This window comes from Chinchilla lanigera, unplaced genomic scaffold (assembly GCF_000276665.1).
Source record: "Chinchilla lanigera isolate Chin_1 unplaced genomic scaffold, ChiLan1.0 scaffold00032, whole genome shotgun sequence".
Lineage (NCBI taxonomy): Eukaryota > Metazoa > Chordata > Mammalia > Rodentia > Chinchillidae > Chinchilla > Chinchilla lanigera.
The window spans coordinates 13,401,680-13,420,034 of record NW_004955433.1 but is presented as its reverse complement, the minus strand read 5'-3'; the positions used below and the strand labels follow the sequence as shown (position 1 = coordinate 13,420,034).

The window sequence follows — 18,355 nt, the reverse complement described above, 5'->3', positions numbered from 1 at the left end:
TATTTATGCAAGGAAGGAGCCTATGACTACAACTCTCCTCCCCACATTCACAAAACCCACAGAAATCCCCATTCGTCCACCCTCTCTGCTGTAAAGGGGAAAGAGAAAGTGTGCAATGGGGACAGAATTGGGTAATGATGTGAATGTAAATAACAGTGTCAGTGATAGACAAAGTAGGCGTATACATCAATGTTCCTGTCACTGGGACAAAATACCTGGCACCCATAGGTTAAAGGAAGAGAGTAGCACCTGGGGCCTATGTAAAATATTCCATTTGTGAGGAAATTTCCATTGTGGTCTCAGTAGTTACCTGAGCTTTTCAGTTCTCTATCTGGACCTCAACGTTGCAAGAAACTTCTGAATCTTCAGGGCAAAGTCTAGATCTGTGTTTTGCCACTGTGTTCATACAGCGACTCTAATGTGGCTTTGGGGCCTGGGTCTGGGTTCATCATATCAAGTAGGTTAGCCAAGAAATTCAAGAACTTGTGGTTTCAGTGGTTTCAGCCTGTGAGAGACCAGCTCCAAGATAGAAGTGCCATGGTGGCAGAGCCTGGGGAGGAGAGCTCTTTTCCACACTGTAGCCAGGAAGCAGAAATTGAAAAGTGGAGATTGCATGTGAATACACCCTTTCAAGTCACCAGTGACGAACTTTTCCAACTTGGCCAGGCCCCTCCTCTAAGCATGAGACTTTGTGGGGACCTTTACATCAAGTTGGTGATATGGGAGTCCAGCAGTGGAGTAGGGAAGGAGCCAGCTCTCAGGAAACCTGGAGATAGAGTGTTGTAGGCAGAACTAACAGCAGCTGCGATGCCTTGATGGAGGAGGCCTGAGTGTTTGTCATGGCAGTGAGAGGAGGCGAGACTGCAGGCTTAGGAAGTCATGGCAGGTGGACTGAAATGACTTGGTTTGTGATTCAGCCTGAGATGATGGTGCTCAGAGTGCTCTGAGCAGAGCAATGATGAATCTTAGATTTTAAAATAGTATCTGCCTCCAGTTTGCACTGAAGTGCAGGAAGAGTCCGCACAGGTACAGAGAGAAAAGGGGCTGGGTGTGAGGGGCAATTCATTGCAGCAGCCCAATCAAGGGATCCTGGCTGACTATACAAGTGCTAGAGCAGTGAGGAGGAGACATGTGGGTCAAATGTAGATGTATTTTAAAGAACTGACAGGTTGCTGATGAACAGAGCATGGAGTATGAGGTAAAGAATATGCCCCCATTTTTTCTGATCCAAGCAAGATCATGAAGATAGCCTCACAGGCAGCCACCAGTGGCTGTTAATCTTGTTTTCATGGTTGTTGATTGCAGTGATCACCAATGGATGCTTTCCCACTGAGACTTTCATGCTTGTCTTCTGCACTTTTACTATTTACTGCTTCCTCTTTCTCTCCACAGTTCTATGGTGAATGATGTCACAATACTTGCCCTGTAAACTTAAGACACAAATATCATATCTCATCTTAAAAGCCTGATCTTGCCTAAAAGACAAATTGGCTTTCATATTTCCAGTTAGACTTCAAAACATACCTGGAAGGATGTGCCAGATATTATTCAAAAGACATGCTCCACCACCTACAATAGTGCTTGTCCCTTCCCTGAGGCATTCTTCCAAGTGCAGTGCTCCTTGACATTCCTGAGTGTAGCTCTACACAGTGACTCCTTTGTCCCTTTGCTCAAACACTTTCATTTTTGAGAAATTCCTGTCTTTTTTTTTCACTTGGCCATAGCCTTCCTCATATCCTGCTGTGCACGGCTGTCACCTGCTCCCAGGGCCCTGTTATACATCTTCATTCAGATGAGCTTCTCCTCTCTCTGGTTCCCATAGTAGCTCTTTCTGAAGTACTCAGGCTTTCTCCAGTGTCACAGTTTGCACCCGGGCTTTTTCTGTATTGTCGGACTATTGCAGTAAGATTTTGCTCTTGTTATGATGTTTTCTTGCCCCCAAATAGGGGACTAAGTCATATCAAGGCATTCGAGTGATAGGCTTAAAAGCTTCCGCTTTATAGATAAACCATTATGTACAACTGATCCTTAACAATCTGGGAATCTGCAATTTTGAATTTATTTACTTGCTGAAATGTATTCATTACTGAAAACCAAAACTTACAAGATTCACGTGATCACTTAAAAATTTGTGCAGAGTGCTGAAGAACTTGAGTAGCATCATGCCCATGTACACATGTGAAGGCAAAGGAGAAAGTCTGTCTTATTGTTCCATCTCTCAAATCAAGAAATGTCTTTTTTGTCATTTCTGAAGTGTACCCATTTTAGGTGATAATGCTTTTATTAGTGATTTCTCGGTTTAAAACCACTCCCAAATATAGTGTCGAAGTGCTGTCTACTGTTCCTATCCATAGAAGACTGATTGCTTCATGGAGAAAAGACGGAAGATCGATATACTTCACTGAGCCTTTTGGGGTTGACTCAAGAGTACTGAAAGTACAGAATTAGAAGGGATTTTCCTACCTTTAAGTGAAACCCCTCTGGCAAGTAGTAATGTCATATCTATAGTGTGTGATACAGCTGTGAACAGGATGGCAAAGCAGCTAAATTTGTGTATTCATGAGATGGTGAATTTGCAAAAAGCACAGTAGATAGCATTGTCATGATCACAAGCCAAAAATTTAAAATGGCATTACTCAGAGTCATGAAAATTTTTAGCCCTTCCCAGGTAGTGTATTATCATAAATAAGCTTTGTACATAACTAATTCTCTGTAAGAAGTTATGTTGTACAATAAGTCTTTAAATGAGTCCCTGCCTATAAAACAAAAGTAATGATAATGTGACAGAGGCCCCCAGGAACCTAACTCTGGAATCTCCTTTGGAAAACTACCCAATATTTACTAGGTCATCACTCATTGTGATTTTATATACATAACTATTATGAAGCATAGGAATCGATTTTATGTATATTATAATCATAGATAGTTTTATTTGGGTGATGACTCACCTTCTCCTTTCCCACCAGCATCACCTCACCACCACTAACTTCCCAAATTTCTGCCCTTGGTGTCTCACAGGCAGAGCCCTGGATTTCTCTGGCCACTGGCCACTGCCAAGGGAGATTGTGGTGATGGCCACACCTTCATCCAGGCAGAGAGAGGGATATGCATGCTAGCTGAGGGAGAGTAATGACAAGCATTATGGTGTTCTCTCCAGAACATTCCCTCTGTCTCCACTGTTATCGATGGTGTGCTGCTGCCCAAGGCACCAGAAGAGATTTTGGCTGAAAAGAATTTCAACACCGTCCCCTACATGGTAGGAATCAACAAGCAAGAGTTTGGCTGGATCATGCCAATGGTGAGTATGTGCGGGCCTCTTAGACAGATCACTCCCCAACACATCCAATCATCACTTGGTACTGCAGCCTTCAGAAACTGTGCCTAAAGAATTTTTGATTGTTTTCATTAACTAATCCTGAAATGTCCAGGCTACAGCATTCTGAAGAGATAATAATTGTGCAGTTGGACAAAAGGAGGAATTCCAGAGAGGTGAGAAAGCTGGGCAGTCAAAGAGATTTTTTCTGGGGTGTAACAGCTTCCAGCTTGGGCCTGAACTATAGCTTCCATAGAGCTCCACCTGAGTTCTCAGGTCTCCCATTGGAAAGATTCAGAGAATGTCACTCTGTTTAAGATACATTTGTCTACTAAAATGGAAGAAAGGCTGTTCCTCTGTCAATGATAAACAAAACTATGTACAAGTTAAAACACTAGGACAAGTTTTATTCCGTAATTTGATTGCAATAGAGAAAAGACCAAGCATGTCCTGAACCCAACTCCCTAACATCAAATTCAGAAGATGTTCCAGGCTGGGTGAGCCCGGGAAGGCCTGTGAGTATGAGGGGAGCACCCACGTAGCCAGGCCACTGGATTTATTCCTCCATTCCCATCTGCAAGAGAAACAGAATTATTTTCATGCCAGGAAGCAGAAGTTGAAGTAAGGCCCCCATGGAAGTCAGAACTGCATCTTGCATTGGAACTGTCAGAGAGATCAAGAGCTATCTCCCAAGATGTTTCAATATATCAATATATCAATGTTTCAATATATCAATGTTTCAATATATCAATGTTTCAATATATCAATATTTCAATATATCAATGTTTCAATATATCAATGTATCTATATATATACACACACGTATATATATACACACATACATATGTATATATATATATATACACACACACTATAGCTAAGATAAGTGTACTACTAATTTCTGTTGGATTATTGAAAGGAACAGTTAATGCTTAATTTTTTGACCAATTTTGCATGTTTGTAACTGGTAATCTGAACTACTTCATAGATAACAGTATGCAATAGCAATATAACAACCACTGTTGATGTACTATCATCTTGTTTTGAAATTCTGTACCATTTTTATTATTTTTTATTTTTATTCTCTTTAAAATAAAAAAGGAAAAAAATTTCCAAAAAATATTGTTCTTTGATCTAAATTTCCAAAAAATATTGTTCTTTGATCTAAATTTCCAAAAAATATTGTTCTTTGATCTAAATTTCCAAAAACTATTGTTCTTTGATCTTTGAGGAAATTGTTTTGAGTGAGATTTATGTTTCCATGGGAAAAGAAGTAGGGAGAATTGTAAACTTTTTAAGGTAACTGCTCTGAGGGAGGGCTTGAAATCTCTGCACATGGCACTATTGAGGTTTCTCAAGCAGGGACTTTAGGAGACAAGGGTCATGTTAGGACATGACCCTAAGCTGGGGGAAGCCAGGTAGTACTTGGGTTATGTCTCCTAGTGCAGAGATATGAACAGATGAGAATTCTGCAGTTCTCAGTTCAGAAGAATCTCAAATCATTACACCAAAGTCATAATGGTGACTAGAATCAACTGGCTCTGTGTGTTCTGGATATAAGTTTATTTGTTTCACTGATATTTCCACATAGACGATTCAGGACTATCAGGTCACAACACAGAAGCTTCATTCTACATTGGTTTTGTTGATTTCCTGATATTTCATGAGTACTCAAAAATGCTTAACCATTCTTTTAACAGCTGTTGGGTAATCCAGTCCCTGAAGACAAGCTGGACCAGAAGATGGCCACATCACTCTTGTGGAAGTTCTATCCCTTTGTTGTAAGCATATAGGGAATTATGGGAATTAGTAGAAAAATAAAGGAGTGTTGGGAGCTGGCCCAAAGTCACAGACCAGTTCAATGGCCTAGAATCTGGGGTTTGGCCCATTTTTTTTGCCTTTTCCACTTTACTATCCAGGGAGGATTTGCACGAGGTTCAAGACTTATATGGATGATGAGGTCTTGTTGGCTTGCTGGAATCCCAATTACTCACCAAGTGGGGGTTGCTGCTTTGTTGATTCATTTCAGAATGTTCCTGAGGAGCTGACACCAGTGGCCACTGAGAAGTATTTAGGAGGAACAGATGACCTTGTCAAAAAGAGAGAGTTGTTTCTGGACTTATTGGCAGACTTGATGTTTGGTATCCCATCTGTGATTGTGGCCCGTGGCCACAGAGGTGAGTCCTAGAAATTGTGTGAGAGAGAGAATCTCACACACCAGCTTTGGTCTTGGACCTCTCTACTCCATTTAGACAGATGATGAAGTGTTGGGGGTTAAGACTAGAGACTGATTTCTTATGGCCTGGGGAGGTGGTTTTGTTTTATTTTGTTTCTGTCAGGAGCATACTGATAAAATGGTGACAAGACAAATTGTTAGTTTGTAAAGTGATCCCAGAAAATACCAGTAAGGAGAAATGAGGAAATGACACAGGGAAAATACAAAAGCCCAAAATGATGCCCAACCAAGCATTTGCCTATTGTGCAAAACCAGAGCTTGAGAGGTCTGAGAAATAAGCGGAAGACACATATCAGGGTTGTGCTGCCTTAGCAGGATGTAGCTGTTATTCATCCACCAATACCCACATGTCATTGATTGAAGACTATTCCAAGTAGTTATGAATTTTATGATATTTGATCTCCAGCAAACGTGGGCCAAGTGGTTTAAGTGGCCATAAGGAGTTGCAGGAGTTGCAGATGCTGTCAGTGGCAGCAAAGCTGACCTGCCAGAATCATGGTTATGAATGAGAAACCAGCAGAATCTGCTACAGGGTTTTTTCCCTGAAGTAATGGTGTTAAGTTGGACTTGAAGTCAAATGTAGCCCTATGGGTCTTGTAATGTTTTCAAAGGTAGAGCTGGATTCAAGTTACTTTCCATTAGATAGGGAAGAAGAATAGATGTTAATTACTGGATCAAGGAGGTTGTTCTGGAGGAAGACTGCCAAAAGCAGAGGCAGTAGATAGTGCAGAGTTGGGGGAGATGTGGTGATTTTGGTATCTGTGCTGGTGTGTGCCAGTGTGGCCAAATTGAGGTCCAGATGGGGAGTATTGCAGGACCTTCTAACATTTCCCTAAGGTTGTGTGGATGGAGAGCGTGTTTGTGGATGGAGAGCGTGTTTATGGATAAGCGAGCTTCCCTAGGCAGATGTTGACTCCTTCTGGGAGCCATTTAGGAAGCCAAGGGTACTTTTTTGCTCCCAGGACTCTTTCACAAACTCTCAAGTCAGTAAATTCTTCCTTATTCGAAACTTCTGGCCTTACAGAAGGTAAGGTATGGCTATAAAAGTCTCTACTATATATGAGTATTATAATTACAATTCTGGTATGGCTATAAAAGTCTCTACTATATATGAGTATTATGAAAGCTAATCCTAATATTCTCCTTTCACTGCTTCATTTTGTGCAACTTCAATTTTTTGTAAACCATTTCTAGCAGTTGGGTGAATACAGTATAATACATTTTGAGAGAGAGAAGAACTAAGAGAGAATACATACAATTTTTTAAACTGTAAATGTGCAAATTATTTTTTATAAATGTATAAGGTACAAATTTATGATAATATAATTTATACATATAAACTACAGTAATTATGATTATAATATGATTTAAAATACCAATCAGGATGATTACCTTAAGCTGATGCACACACTAATCTCCTGAATTACTGAATACTTTTTATAGTGGAAAGCCGAAACCTTTCTTTTCCCAGAAATATAATTGTACAATAGTCTGCTATTAAATGTATTCACCACACTGTACAATGGCAGTAAAGAAGAAACAAATTTCAAGTTATCAGAGATTTAGTGTCCTTTCGTTGTCATCTCCTTCTATCCCTCACAGCAACCTAAATCAGCACTGCTTTTCCCTCTGGTTTTGTGAGTTATGTTTTAGATTTGCAGATAAGTGATAACATGTGGTATTTGTCTTTCTCTACCTGACTTATTTTACTTACAATCTTCTTCTGTTTCATTCGTGTTGACACAAAGGACAACACTTCCTTTTGTAAGGCTATTTGTATATAATATTTCATTGGTGTTGTCACTCTTTTATTACCAGACACAGAGTGATTTCATAACCTAACTTGTGTGAATAGTACTGCAGCGAACATGGGGTACAGGCGTTGCTTCAACAAATGCCTTTCAAATACCTCGTGTAGATCCCCAGCAGTAAGATTACTGGATCATGTGGTAATTCTATTATTAGTTTTCTGAAGAGCCTCTGGATTATTTTACATTTACAACATGGTGTAAAAATATTCCCCTTTTCCACAATCTTGCCATCATATCTTATTTTTTTAAAATTTTTGATAAAAGCCATTCTGACCAGGGTGAGATTATATCTCATTGTGATTTTTGTTGCATTGTCACAATTACTAATGATATTGAGCCTTTTAAAAATACATTTGTTTTTCAATTGTACATATTCTTTTAAGAAATGCCAGTTCAGTTCCTTTGCTTCTTTTAATTGAAGTTTTTTGTTTGTTTTCTTGCAATTTAGATTTTTGAATTTCTTATACACTTTGCTTTATATATATATATATATATATATATATATATATATATATATATATATATGGATTGCACAAAATTTTTCACCATCTTTAGTTGTTCTCTGTATACTGCTAATTGTTTTTCTTTCTGTGAAGCAATTTTTTAGTTTGAGATAATCCCATGTATCTATCTTCCAGTTGTGTTTCTTATACTTTTAGAGTTAAATCCAAGAAATTATTTACCCAGACCATTGCAATGTAGTTTTCCTCTATATATTGTGTAATTTTTTTTGAGGTTTTGAGGGTATGTTTTAATCTTTAACTCTTTTTTATTTGATTTGGTATGGTATTAGATAACAGTGCGGTTTCATCTTTATGCATGTAGGAATTCAACTTTTTCTTGAACCATTTTATGGAAGAGCTTGATTTTCTCATCAGATATTCTCAGCACATGTTTCAATAATCAGTTGACTGCATATGCCTGGACTGATTTCTGGGATCTGTACCTTATCCTCTGGGCAGTGTGTGTGTGTGTGTGTGTGTGTGTGTGTGTGTGTGTGTGTGTGTATCTATAGTCAATTCCACGCAATTTTAATTAGGACAACTGTGTAATATTTATTGGAATTAAGACAGTATGCTACCTCCAAGTTTGTCCCTTATGTTCAAGAGTGCCTTGATCACTTGAGATATTTTTTAATTTCATATGATTTGGGGGATTATTTTATATTTTCTTGAAGGATGACATTGGAATTCTGAGAAGGGTTTCATCTAAATAGCAGATTATTCTGGATACTATGGACATTTTCATAACATTAATTCTTCCAGTCCATGTAGATAGGATGTTTCCCCACCTATCTGTGTTCTTTAGTTTATTTAATTAAACTTTTATGTCTTTCAGTGTACAGATATTACACCATCTGGATTAAATTTATTCCTAGATATTTTCATTGTGTAGCTAGTGTAAATGGGATTGTTTACTTGATTTCTCTTTCAGATTATTTCTTGTTAGTATATAAAATGCTACTGATTTTTGCATGCTCATTTTGAATACCCCTACTTTATTGTAACATTTATTTGTTTTAACCAATTTTAGTGAAGTTTACAGGGCTTTGTAGCTATAATAATATTATGGCATAAGCAAAGATTGACAACCTCAGCTATCCTATTTGATAACCTTAAATTTTTTTTTCTTGCCTAATTGCTTTGGCAAGGACTTTGCCAATGCAGAGTTGGTGAGAAACAGCACCTTTGTCTTGTTCTGGATTTTACAAGAAAGGCTTTCATTTTTTTCACATTGTAGAATACTGTCATCAGAGAGCTTTTCAGACCCAGTCTTTCTTGTCTTAAGATGCATTCATTGTCCTTAATTTGGTAAATATTTTTTTCAATCATGAAAAGTGTTGGATTTTTTCTATTCTTTTTTGTATACCTAATGAGATGACCATGTTTTTGTCTTTCTTTACATAACATGATGCATTACGATTTTTTTAAAACAGGGTTAAATCCTACTTGATTGTGGTAGATTATTCTCTTAATGCATTTTTAAATTCAATTTACTAGCATTTTAAAAAGATTTTTACATCTACATTCAAGAAGAAAATTGGACTGTCCTTTTCTTTTGGCAATATCTTATGTTAGTATAAGTGTAACAATACCTTAACATACTTTTCAATATCCCTCTTAATTTCTTTTGGGAAGAAACTGAGTAGACTGGCATTATTTCTTTAAATTGGCCTAATTCATCCAAAATCAGGTCCTGGGATTTTTTTTGAATATATTTCATCACTGAATAATTTTATTACTTGTTACTATTCAATCCAGACTATTTTTCCTTAAGTCAGTGTTATTGGACTGGGAATTTTGTAATTTTTTCTAAGTTTTAAAATTTATGTGCATGTGTTATTATTAATAATTTCAGGGTCTTTTGTAGTTTTGAGGTGTTGGTTGTCATGTGTATTTTCACTTTTCTATTACCTGAGTGTTGTTTTTCTTTTGTTTATTTAGTGTAGTTAAACAGTTGTCAGTTTTGTTTACATTTTGAAGTATCCAACTGTTAATATTTTGTTCACTTTTATAGGCTCTTATTCCTTTGCTCTCTAATCTTTATTGTTTGATTTCTACTTGTAACTTTGATTTTGGTTTGTACTTTTACTTGTTCAATGCAGCATAACTTGAAATTGTTGATATGACATCTTTCTTCTTTGTAGATGTAGGTGTTATTGATATGTACCTTTGTTTTAGAACTACTTTGCTGTAGCTCATGAGTTTTGGTATTCTGTGCTCCCACTTTTATCCACGTCAAAATATTTTTAAATTCCCACATCAACGTTTTGTTCACTCATTGATCAGTCAGGAAGATGATGCTTTACTTTCATGAATTGTTGAAATTTCACAAAATTCCTGTTTTAATTGCTAGTATTGTTCCATTGTAGTCCCAAAAGATGCTGGGTGAAATTTCAGATTTCTTAAATTAGATGGAGATTGGTTTGAACCCGATTATGTAGTCTATTTTGGACAATATTTTGTCTGTGTTTCAGAAGAATGTGTTATGTCTGTATTCAGTTGAATATTCTACATTTTTCTGTTAGGTCCCTATGATCAAAGATGCTGTTTAAGTCCAGTGTTTCCTTTTGAATATTCTATCTGCATGATCTCTCCGGTGTTAAAAATGGTATTTTGAAGTCCCTGCTTTTTTTGTATGTTAATATATATCTTGCTCAGATCCATTAACATTTACTTTATGTATTTAGGTGCTCTGATGTTGTGTGTGAATATGTTTAAAATTGTTATAGCTCCTTGTTGACTTGACCTCCTTATCAAAATGTCTTTATTTTTCTTTCTACAGTTTCTATTACAGTCCATTGTTATAACTAGCTATCTCCATGGTCCTCTGGTTTCCATTTGGGTATAATAATGTATTTACTCCTTCACTTTGAATTTATACATGTTTTAAAGGGTGGAGTGTGTCTCTTATGTACTGAAGGGGATTCAAATATTCAGGGTTTTTGAACAATGCATTTAGTCAATTTGTGTAATTTTATTAGAGAATTTAAATGGTATAGCCAAGGTAATTATTGAGAGACAAGAATTTATAGAAACTATGATCTTATGAGTTCTTTGCTTGTTGTTTTGTAAATACATTTTTTTCTTTCTCCCTCTCTTACTGCCCTCTCTTGTAATCTGATGGTTTTCTGTAGTGGTGTGCTTCTAATCCTGTCAATTAATTTGTGTGTGTTGCTTGTGTGATTTCACTAAAGATTTTTACTTGGGTATGATAAGGCATCTATATAACCCTTTACACTTAGAATAATCTATTTTATGTGGGCAAAATTTAACTTTGATTAAGTATAATAACTTTCTGTTTCCCCAATTTATTTTTTGATATCAAAATTTATATCATTTTATGAAGATATTTGTATTGGCTCTAATTGATGATTGACTTGATCTATTTTTGTAAGTTTTTTTCTTTTAACTCTTACACTGAGGGAAAATTCTTGTACATATTGTCATTCTAGTCTTCCAATATTCAGACTGTTATTCTGATTGACTTATAAATTCATTTTTGTCCTTTCATACGTTCCATATTACTAATTAGTATCTTTTTATTATAGCTTAGAGAATTCTGTTTAGTAATTCCTGTAAGGGAGGTCTAGAGGGTACGATTTCATAAGCGTGTTTGGAAAGCTTGTCATTTCCTATTTCTGAAGACAGCTTTCCCATACAGTATTCTTGGTTGGCAGATATTTGTGCTGTAAGCACATTCAGTACATTATCATTCTGTCTTTTGTCTTCAGAATTTCTATTTCTATGAAATCTGCCAGTCATTATATTGGCATGCCTTTGTATGTGATATGATTCTTATTTTTTGCTACTCTCATAATTTTTTCTTTTCTTTGATTTTTGAAAATTTCATTATTCTGTAGCTTTGATATTCTCTTTTTAATGAAATGGACTAGAGCCCTCTGAGCTTTCTATATCTACATTTTGGTAACAATCCCTATTTAGGGAAGTTTTCAGCCACAGTCTTAAAATATATCTTCTGGGCCTTTAACCTTTGTTCTTTGCATCCCATATTATGCCAATATCTGATATTTTCACAGTATCCCATCGTCTCTGCTTCTCTTATTGTTCATAATTGCTATTTCCTAAACCTATGGCTTCCTTTGCTTTGAAGACTGGTGGTTATAGGAAATTTATAAATCCATCTGATATTACACAAGTGGATTTTTTAAAAAGATTGTTGGTGGCACACTGCCTAAAATAATTTCTCTCCTTCAAAACAATTCTTTCCTTTACAAATGGATTGTATGTTCTGTTCATAAATGACTGGGTCACAGATGCATTGTTTTTGCTATATAGTTTTTTCTTCATTTTAATATTTTCCTACTGTATTCATGGGGAAAATGGCAAACTCAACCAGCCTGATTGTGACTTCATATTTCTTCTCTTAGTCTGACATTTTTGTAGGTAGTATGGTTGATGCTACCTGTTGAACTCTACAGACTTGTTTTCCACGAGTTAGTCATAAAGTAGTAAGAATTGTTGGTTCTAATCATCCAGCCAACAGAAAAGCTAACATCTGGGTGCTTGGAGATATCTGCATTTGTGCTATGGAAACAGGGGGAAAGACAAGAGAACAGAGAACCAACCTCATCCTCCTCTTATGCTTTTTCCTTTTGATCATCACATTGTCATTTTGCTGTCTTAACATCCACTGACCCAAGAAAAAAATAGAATGTGTTAGGTGCCTGAAATATGACACCTTGAGTTTTAGAGTTTCCTACAACAACAGTTTGCCCCCATGCAAATGTATTTGTATTAATGGATTCTTATTTTTGGAAAAGCCATTGCATTTACTTCACTTCCTTCAGAATGGATGAGAAGAAACCTGGAAGTGTTCAAAAGTAGGATGAAGAGACACCTACCAGATGGTAGATGTTTTTACATGAATGAGCACTATGGGCTATCAATGAAACACGTCTAGTATGTTTATTGGATGCACTGCCTTCATTCATTCAATAAACATCTGATGCAAACCCAAGTTCTACCTAAGCCATCTGTGTGTGCCTAGGCTTGCCTATCTAGGAATTTTCTTGAAACTCTCTTTCTGTCCTTTGATGATTACCATGGGTTTCCTGCACAACCAGAAACTTGAGCGGTCTAACTGTGTATACAGTACCATAAATTGTGCATGATCCATGACTTTTCAGATGCTGGAGCCCCCACCTACATGTATGAGTTCCAGTATTGTCCAAGCTTCACACCATATGGGAGACCCAAGACGGTGATGGGAGACCATGGAGATGAGATTTTCTCAGTGTTTGGAGTTCCATTTTTAAAAGGTAATGGTTCTTTTCGGGCTATGAACTTGGAAGGAGGAGACCTAACTGTCTTTGTGTGATGACCTTGAGCAAGTTTCTCCTCCTCTGCTGCTCTTAGATTCCTGATTCCATATCAGAGGACTAAACTCTGTTGGCAGAATAGAGACTTTCCCCTGCTCTAGGATGCATGAAAGAAGACGTGTGATGACATGCCCAAGCCATAGTCACCCTCACAGTCCTGATCTCTGCCATAAATGAGAGAGGAATTAGATCTTCCTCAGGAACCTGTTTGAGGGCAAAAATCCTATTGCTTGATTTTCTGCTTGGAGAATCTTCCATAATGTGAGTAGGAGATGGTTAAAAATAGGGCTGACCTTGAGTCTAATACCTTATGAGACCATCTCTCAGTCTTCGTTTCATGTATCCCAAACATGTATTTTAACCTTTATATATTTAATAATATAGTATTTAATGACTTTTTTCACAAATGTATTAAATCCTTCAGTTTGACTAGTGACACACCTCACAGCTGTTCATGACAGACATGTGCCTCTGTGTATCTTCCACTTGGGTGGTTCTTCAGGTCCTTTACAATTTTGATGATTTTCAGACTCTGAAATGTAGAAGTGTGTAGAAAAATTAAAATATATACAATACCCAGCAATTTGATAAGGTAAAGAAAACTGGTTTGTGGCATTATAATCATGAAGGCAATAAGTAGACATAGAAGACAAAACCAGCCAGCATATTTCTGGACTTCAAGTCCATGGCTGAGTCCTACGTATATGAATCTCAAGCTTAAAGTGCACACCAAAAGTCAGAATCCTGTCAAAATGCAGGGTTTTGACTCTATAGGTGACCAGTGAAGGCCACAAGTCTGAATTTCTAACCAATCCCTTGCACTGCAACTGCTGATGGCACAATGAACCATGCTTTGATTACTAATGGGTTTTTTTGTTTGTTTTTTACCTCATCCGTGCAGAGGGTGCCTCAGAAGAGGAGACCAACCTCAGCAAGATGATGATGAAATTCTGGGCCAACTTTGCTCGGACTGGGTGAGGCTGGTGGCAAAAATGGAAAGAATTGGTGGTGGTGTCTGGGTGGGCATATCTGCTGGCATAGGGTGTGTTGTACAACTGGAGTGACCAAAAATCAAACAGGTAGACCATAGCAATGTGATAATGAGAGCTCCCTGTAAATGCACAAGGTGCTCTCGGAGGTGGGGCTGTTTCTTATCTCTGGAGGTGCATGGGTCTCTTCATAAAGACAAGGCAGTAGAAAGTTGAAAGTCTGAGAAACATATTGGGGGCCCATGTATTCTTTGGAGAATATTTCTTTGATTCTGTTCCCAGGAACCCCAATGGGGAGGGGCTGCCCCACTGGCCAGAGTATGACCAGAGGGAAGGATACCTGCAGATTGGTGCCACCACGCAGCCTGCCCAGAGACTGAAAGCCAAAGAAGTGGCTTTCTATACCGAGATTCTAGCTAAGAAGACAATGATAAAACCACACCAGAAAGAACACGTAGAGCTCTGAAGAGAAGACCAGCCAGTTTCAGGAGCCTACAACAATTAACACAGATGTATTCCACAGCAACTGTTTGAAGACAAAGCTTGCATATATTTGTAGTGGATGAAGGATTGTTTGTTGAGGGTGGGCAGTGTCCAGAGATGGGAAATATTTTCACTGTGGCCCACATTTGGAAATAAATGTTGTTTTGACACAAAAATCAGTGTCTGTATCCTGACCTAAAGATGAATCAATTATCCTTAGATAGAGGAGGATGATGAGAGGCATCATGGGAGATAGACACTTTTACAGTGGTGGTGAAGGGGAGAAACTATACAAGGAAAAATGATTCTTTTTCAAAGCTTTACTCTCTTTGGAGCTGGTGCTGCCTAGCTCTGTAACTGTTTCATGGCTGTGCAAATGCTTTCTTGACCCCTGTAACCATGAGTTCATGCCCAGACATTCTGGATACCAAGTTTTTTGGTAATTAATCTCATTTTGTAACTGCTGGCCTTTAAACTAGCCCTGTAACAGATGATCTCACCCTGCTAGCTACTCAGAAGAACTACCAGGCTATCCTTTCCAGCCTTTGTAACCCCTGCTTATACCTCATATAAAAGGCTGGCTCACAAACACTCACCACCTGGCATTTGTTGGAAGTTATTGAAGCCAAGACCACTGGTGTAAAAGAAAGCTGTTCACTGCCTCCTGACTTCCTTGGGTATCTTTCCTTTCCCAGACTCACTTTTGCCACAGCAGTGGTTTGGTGAATGCTCACCCTGAACTTTCAAGGAAGATGACTCATTGGAGGAGAGGCAAGATGTGAACACTGGCAAGCTTCCTCCTACAAGTGCTTGATGCAACCATTCCTGTGCGAATTCCTCTAAAATGTTTAAACAAGTAACAAATGCCAAGTGTAGACTAGAATAAAAACATAAAATCCTTGGGTGCCACAGAGTCACATTGAAATTTACACCTGTCATAGACTCTTCTCCATGGACATCTGTCAGGTCAACATGAGAAAGATTTGGACATGTGTTAAGACTAGAGAAAGCCTGACTCTAGTGTTCAGGTCTGGAATCCTGCTCAGACCATTTTCTAGCAACGAACAAAATTCTAAAATCTCTACAGAAAGAGCAGCAAAAGCTGTTTCCCTTGGAACCCTGATAGAGAACTACTGCGGAGGAGAAAGGGGAAAAATTTAAAACTCTGTCCCTTCTGTTTCTTATAGATATCTGGATAAGAACCTTAGAGATCTTTAAATTCTTGGGAAGGTAGTTTCATGCAGAAAGCCACATCATAGACTGTGGGCTGGGGATCTCCTCTTTGACGAATGAGCAACACTATAGAAATCAGTCCTCAGTAGAAGTATAGGCACAAATGAAGTAATTGAAATCTGCTGGTGCCCTGTTAAGTCTTAGAGAAAACACTTATGAAGAATACTCTAAGAGATAAAGATAGTACTTTAAAGTACAGTGTCACAAGGTTTTAAAATTTTGTTTAAATGTTATTGCATTGCTTAAATGTATAACACAATCATTTGAAGATAGCTATTGTATACTGAGGATAATCACTAAAGATTATTTTTATTTTTAAAAGAAGAGAACAAAAAGAAAATAACAAAAGCAAAGACATAAACAAAACAACATGAACAATAATAAGGATACATTGCTTCAAAACAAGTGGAGAGGGAATTAACAATGCTTCCTTTATTCCATATTTTTATCTTCACAGCGGTTATTCATATAACCAGACATAACCATGTAAGATTGATAAAACAATGAAACATTAACTGTTCCTTTCAACAAACCAACAGAAATTAGTGATACAATTACCTTAGAGATCTTGTGTGTGTGTATAGATATCTTTATATCTCCTTTCCTTCTTTCTTTCTTTTCTCTTTTCCCTCATCCCAGTTGTTATTTCCTTTTGAGCAGTTCTTTTCCCATTCACAATATCTGTTATACCTTTTAGCTTTTCTTTGCTCTTTCAGATTCTTACACTAGGGAGATAATACGATGTTTACACATGAGAGTCTGATTTATTTCACTTATAAGTATGGTTTCTAGTTGCACCCATTTACGTATATGTTATGGTTGATACATTGTGTCAAGTTGGGGAGTCTAGAGGTTTGGCTAAGTGACTCAGCAGGAAGCCAGGGTCTTACTTGGTATACATCCTGAGCCTGTGGAAGAGAAGGGCAAGGTGCATGGAGAATGCAAGAGTTCTGAGGGTCAAGAGGCTTCCATGAGACACTGTGTGAGAGCTACACACCCCTTAGGTGGACTAGCCTGTTTACAAAGTAAGACAGGAAAAAAGAAGCTGCTTGCCACCATTCCTCCGGTTTGCTCTGGCTGTTTGCTGTTCGGCTGCCATTCCCCCCTTTGCTCTTGTTGCTTTGCTGTCTTCTGCCTCGGAGCCAGCCAAGTATGGACTGAAACCTCCAAAATGTAAGCTAAATAAACCTTTCCTTCCTTCATTTTGGGCGTTGGGTATTTTGTCTCAGCAACGAGAGAAAAGTAACCAAGACAGTGTAAAAGCTTCAAGTTTATCTTTCTTTATAGCTGACTAGTATTCCATTGTATAAAAATACCACATCTTTTTTATCCATTTCTCAGTTGATGGGCATTTGGGTTGCTTCCAAGATTTAGCTATGACAAATTGTGCTGCCAGAAACATGAGTGCACATATATTGCTGTGTTATGATGTTTTCATTTCTTCTGGAAAAATACCCAGAAGGGGAATATCTGGGTCGAATGGGATCTCTAATCCTAGTTTACTGAGAAATCTCCAGACTGATTTCCACAGTGGTTGCACCAGTCTACACTCCCACTAAAAGTGGAGAATGGTCCTTTTCCCCCACAACCCCTCCAGCATTTGTTAGTACTTGATTTCTTGATGATAGCCATTCTTCCTGGGGTGAGATGGAATCTCAGTGTTGTTTTAATCTACATTTCTTGAATGACTAATGATGTTGCACATTTTTTCATGTATTTAATTGCATTTATACTTCTTTATTGGAGAAGTGTGTATTCATCTCAGATGCTCAGTTTTGGAACAGGTCTTTGAATTTCAGGAGCCTGGTTTTAAAAAATTCTTTATATGTTCACATTAGAAGTCCTTTGTATGAGGGACAGTTGGCTAAAAGTTTTTCCTAATTCATGGGTATTCTTTTTAGTCTGTTGGTGATTTATTTTGATGTGCAAAACCTTCTCAGTAGGATGAGACCTGAGTTGTTGATTCTTTGAAGTATTTCCTGTGCAATTTGGTTTTTGTTCATGAACTCTCTGCCTCTGCCTGTTTCAAGATTCCTGCCTAATTTCTCTTCAAGTACATTTCATGTTTCTGTATTAATATTAGATTTTTGATCCATTTTGACTTTAGTTTAGTGCATGTTGATATACATGGGTCCAGTTTTAGTTCTTGGCATGTGGAGGACTAGTTTTTCCAGCAGCATTTATGAAAGAGGCAATCTTCCTTCCAATGAACATGTTAGGCCCCTTCGTCAAAGATAAGGATGCTGTGTGTGTGTTGTGATTGTGAATGCATTTTCTAGTCTCTTCCATTGATCCTCCAGTCTGTTTTTTGCCAATAGCATGATGATTTTATCACAGTAACTTTGTAGTATATTTTCAAGTCAGGGATTGTGATGCTTCCTGCCTTTCCTTTGCTGCCCAGGATTGCTTTTGCTATTCTGGGTCTCCTCTGGATCCAGATGAATTTTA

The 18,355-nt window shown here is 37.7% G+C and overlaps 1 protein-coding gene across 2 annotated transcripts in view; it reads left to right on the top strand.

Annotated features, from left to right (window-relative positions):
- Positions 1-14,850, top strand: part of LOC102008562 (carboxylesterase 1D-like) — a 35,591-nt gene extending 20,741 nt beyond the window's left edge. For both annotated transcript variants that reach the window (XM_005388330.1, XM_005388329.1), the window contains exons 9-14: positions 3,158-3,298; positions 5,014-5,094; positions 5,343-5,490; positions 13,011-13,142; positions 14,104-14,176; positions 14,474-14,850. In XM_005388330.1, coding sequence (XP_005388387.1) covers positions 3,158-3,298; positions 5,014-5,094; positions 5,343-5,490; positions 13,011-13,142; positions 14,104-14,176; positions 14,474-14,657 — 759 coding nt within the window. In that variant the 3' untranslated portion in view covers positions 14,658-14,850. The remainder of the gene's footprint in view (positions 1-3,157; positions 3,299-5,013; positions 5,095-5,342; positions 5,491-13,010; positions 13,143-14,103; positions 14,177-14,473) is intronic.
- Positions 14,851-18,355: the final 3,505 nt, after the last annotated feature.